Below are 4,663 nucleotides of genomic sequence, written 5' to 3'. Positions count from 1 at the left end.
ATTTAAGAAGCTAAATAGCCTAAAAAACTGTATTAGGTATTTTGGTGAATAATAATAAATAAATAAAACCTTTTATTAATTTGTTTTAAGTTAGCCGCACACGTATTTCGTGTCACTTGCAGTTGAAGTTAGACCGACTGATCACTCCAATACACCAAATTACCAAAGGAGGTCAAGATGCATAATTTTTTAGGAAAAAAAAAAACATTAATTAGTGTGTATTTGTGTTGGTAAATGTCATAAATATATGCTATCATCTATGGATTTTTTTTCCCTCCATATCTAGATCACATCACTTGGATAAGACATATTAACTTTAGTTCAGATGGACCCGTTTCAAAGATCTACATCAGAGCAAAGTGATAAAAGATGTATGCTTTTACAAAGGCTACAACCTCGTAATAACCAGCAAAGCAGCAATATATATGCTTGACTGCAAGAGTTCATAAATATACCTACATATGGATAAAAGATCATACAATACACATGTTGTATTTTTTCCAACACCTACAATCAACTTGTTACATATGGAAATGCAACCACAACCGCTCAACAATTAATCAAACAATCTCTCCTTCTCGCTTGCTCATTTTGATGTTAGGTTGTTGTTAAATCCCATCACCGTACTTGATTGATGATTAGGGCAATTATACTTTATAAAATCTATGTCGAGTATTTTATGAGGATATCTATTTATATTAAAGTTAGCTTTAAAAGAAATGCTGGTGGTGGGTCAACAACGTGAACAAATTAATCTCACATCAACCAAGACCAATATCCCCTCCACTTACTAATAAATATTTCCTTAATTATGGTGAATCCCACATAAAGTTCCTATAGTCTTTAGGCTGTGATATTTTCACTGCTAACTGAATGGCTTTTTCATGCAATCAGAGTCAAATTTTGCCACCTGCATCTTTTTGGGATAGGAAGTCTAAAAGGGCATACTTATTAGGAATTGAAATGAAAGCCTAAATTACATTTTTCTCAAACTCATCATTGAGCTCTGCACGTTATACACATACATAAAAATGGGGAACAGGTGATACACATAAAATTGTGTGACAAATGACAACTTCACATCATCACTTTAAAAAAAAAAATTGATTGATGTAGCATTTTCCTTAGGATTGATGCAAAGGTTTAGAATTTTTGTCATTATATTAGGAGAAAGCATGAAAATGTCACGCCTTGGCACTCATAAGTCATAACCTCCTTTATTTTTTTAATATATGCTTTGAGTACATTCTTTCCTTATACTATCCATCAAAATGTTTTTTACAGTTAAGCAATGTTTTATATTCTAAATATTCATCATTCAATCTCTCCCTTGTACAATACTTAACCAACTAACACTAGCACCAAACACCTCTTTTGTTGATCTTTAGCCTATGCTGCTTTGTCCTTCCCCTTAAAGGAACAGAAAGCCATTGGCAATCATGGTAAAGATAAAGATACACCACAAAAGTTGGTGCTGGGCTGTTTATCTTATTAAATGCCACTGTCCCCCCCTCCATTTCTATTCAAAATTCAAACTTATAAACCTCCCCCAAGTGCCCTCCAATTCTATACCCTCCTTTGTTGCTTTCTATCTTATAGAAGTTTTTGAATTTTTCAGAGAGAGAGAGAGAGAGAGAGAGAGAGAGAAATCTATGGGCTTCTACTAATGGAGCTAAAGAATTCAGGGAGGAGCTAGGCTTTGCTAGGAGTGTGAAGAAAAGGAATTAGACTTCAAACATGAGTACTGCAAGATTCATCAAGTGTGTCACAGTTGGTGATGGAGCTGTTGGAAAGACTTGCATGCTAATATCTTATACTAGCAATACCTTCCCCACAGTATGATCGATGATGTTTCATAACAATTTATACTTGCATTATACGTATTCATGTTTGATATGCTTGACTATATTAGGCTTACAGTCTTACTTTCGTAATTATGATGTACTCTTTGTTCAAATTCTTGTAGGATTATGTACCTACCGTGTTCGACAACTTTAGTGCCAATGTGGTGGTTGATGGCAGCACAGTTAACCTTGGATTATGGGATACTGCAGGTAAGTAAAGTAATTGCTACTAGAATTCTCAGTTCTGTCTCAGAGGGTTCATAAACATTATACTTAAAAATTGTATCATAAAGTGAAAAATGGGGTAAATAATAGGCCTCTAGTAACTTGAATTGAAATAGTTTTCTTTTTTGGCAACCAAACACACTATGTTTAATAGTTTTGTTGAGATACAAAATCATGTAATACCCTAAGTACTTAACGTAGTTTGGTGAATACAGGACAGGAGGATTATAACAGGCTGAGGCCTTTGAGTTATAGAGGTGCAGATGTGTTCTTGTTGGCCTTCTCTCTCATCAGCAAAGCCAGCTATGAAAATATCTCTAAGAAGGTTTTTCATCAAAAACCCAACAATCTTTCTTCTCAATTTCTTAAACACATTTATGCCTCACATTCTCCAGTCTGAAATATCTATTTCTTGGCTCCCAGTGGATTCCTGAGCTGAGGCATTACGCCCCTACTGTGCCAATAGTGCTTGTGGGAACCAAACTTGGTATGAATTACTTACACAACTAGGAATATATGAATCATCACTAGCCAATTGACCTTCTGATTTGTATAATAGCTGATTTAAAAGTAACCTATGTAACTTTGTTTGTAATTTGCTACAGATCTACGAGATGACAAGCAGTATTTGATTAATCATCCCGGCGCTACACCAATTACAGCTGCTCAGGCAAGTCTCTACTGAGGGTGGACAAGAACCAAATACTAATGAAATGTTACAATTTCTCTTTCTAAAAAGTTAATATTGTCAATTTCATGGACTTCATGATGAGATTATCTAATGTTGGTCAGGGTGAAGAACTCAAGAAGGCAATTGGTGCTGCTGTTTACATAGAGTGCAGCTCTAAGACTCAACAGGTTTGATCATTAACTTTGTGATCTACAATTTATGAAATATGAATACGTTTTGCCAGAGGCAATAAGGGTTTGTTACAAAATTAAAGTAGGATAGCCTTCAACTGCAAAAACGAGTCTAAGATTCTAATGGCTTATGTCTGATGCCACTTTATAAAGCAAACAAGAAATTGACAGTGTGATACTTCTGCTTCAAGCTCCAAAAAATTCCCCATTTATCTTTTTATTTCCTCGAGTTTCCCTACTTCTTTTTTAGTGATTTCTTCAAGACCTGCACTTTTTCTAGGTGTACAGTGTTGTTACATCAAATTTTGATTCCTTGCTGTATTGAGGACAAGGTGCATCAACTCAATAAGTCTCCTAATAATTTTAAATTAATTTTTGCTAACTTGAGAACATGTACTTGAAATATGGATATTGAGGCGTACCTATACCAGTAACGCCCATGAAAGTTCTGTTTTTGAAATAAAATTAGTACTGGTTATTGTAATTAAGTATGACATTCTCACATGCTTAAATATTGAATAAGATACAAAATCAAATTCATACTAATAATATCAAAATTTCTTCACAACCTTAGTTTTATTTTCTCTTACTTGGTGTTTTCATTCTTTTCATTTCCTTGCCAACCCGTCGATTATAAGGCATTATTTGAAAAATTAGTCCAAAAATAGCATTATTTTGAGGTAAAAATACTCCTTTGCTTAATTTCTTGCCCCTTTTGTAAACCACCCCCTTTTCCCCGTCAAGATCCTTTGTTTACCTGACATATTGCACACTTGTTTTCTTTTCCTTATAAATATCCCCATGAAGTTACATTTACTTACATATTTGTATCACACTGGACACTTATTCTAATCTTTCAAGCTTATTTCTCTTCCACATCTATATTCAACTTGTAGCAATAATTTTAGCATTGATTTGGGAGTTCTGCTTCCCAAGTGCTTATCTAATTATGTCTTCCTTTCCTGTGATACTTCAGAATGTCAAGGCTGTGTTTGATGCTGCAATCAAGGTTGTTTTGCAGCCCCCTAAACCAAAGAAAAGGCGACGGAAGCCAAAGCCATGCACATTCCTCTAAATCAACTTCATGCATCTTCCTTGTAACAGCCACAACCCTTGCCCTAGTCTTCCTCTCCTATATATATGCCGGTCTATTGAACCTATGATGTTCTGCAGTTCTCACTCTCTCTGTCTCTCTCTTATCTTGTTAGTTTATTTTCGATGTATCGTGTTCCTATGCTTCAAATGGATCTTAGGCAAATACAAAAACCTACAAATGTAATATTTGTGATCAAACCCAATTATGATAACATTATTGTAAATTGTTGCTCCATCTAAGCTTTTGCTAGAAACTGTTATACCATGAGCTACATTTACATCATATGATTGAATATAGGAAAAAAAATATCATACTTCCTTTCATGCTTTACATGCTCTATGCACCTTAGTAGGGCAGACATTCTGTTCTTAAATTGTATCTTTTTCAAACACAGTATTAATGCAAACTGCCAATGTTTTTTATAATACAATGTCAATGCTATATGTTTTATCATGGTTGCTAATTATTTTGGTTGAGGTTGATAAAAGTCACTTGTGCACAAGAAACTTAGGATCAACTTTGTACTCTCTTCTACACGAGAAATGGAGAGGGTTACACCTCTAGTGGAAGAAAAAAATAGTCACTAGAGGTTTTGTAACTTTTAAAAGTAGTACTATAGCCACAAACTATTTTATAA

The 4,663-nt window shown here is 34.4% G+C and overlaps 1 protein-coding gene across 1 annotated transcript; it reads left to right on the top strand.

Moving 5' to 3' along the window:
- Positions 1–1,501: 1,501 nt before the first annotated feature.
- LOC126695642 (rac-like GTP-binding protein RAC2) lies at positions 1,502–4,308 on the top strand. Its single transcript, XM_050392466.1, has 7 exons — positions 1,502–1,836; positions 1,967–2,054; positions 2,285–2,394; positions 2,493–2,556; positions 2,675–2,739; positions 2,862–2,927; positions 3,907–4,308. The coding sequence occupies exons 1-7, from the start codon at positions 1,738–1,740 to the stop codon at positions 4,003–4,005; spliced, it is 591 nt and encodes a 196-aa protein (XP_050248423.1). The 5' UTR covers positions 1,502–1,737; the 3' UTR covers positions 4,006–4,308.
- Positions 4,309–4,663: the final 355 nt, after the last annotated feature.

This window comes from Quercus robur, chromosome 8 (assembly GCF_932294415.1).
Source record: "Quercus robur chromosome 8, dhQueRobu3.1, whole genome shotgun sequence".
Classification (NCBI taxonomy): Eukaryota; Viridiplantae; Streptophyta; class Magnoliopsida; order Fagales; family Fagaceae; genus Quercus; species Quercus robur.
The sequence above is the reverse complement of the archived record's forward strand: the minus strand, read 5'-3'. Positions and strand labels throughout refer to the sequence as shown.

Excerpts from the sequence above, each read along its gene's own strand:
- LOC126695642 (XM_050392466.1), top strand. The coding sequence starts at position 1,738 with ATGAGTACTGCAAGATTCATCAAGTGTGTCACAGTTGGTGATGGAGCT. Across the intron at positions 1,837-1,966 it reads CTAGCAATACCTTCCCCACA|GATTATGTACCTACCGTGTT; the intron begins GTATGATCGATG and ends AAATTCTTGTAG. Across the intron at positions 2,557-2,674 it reads GCTTGTGGGAACCAAACTTG|ATCTACGAGATGACAAGCAG; the intron begins GTATGAATTACT and ends AATTTGCTACAG.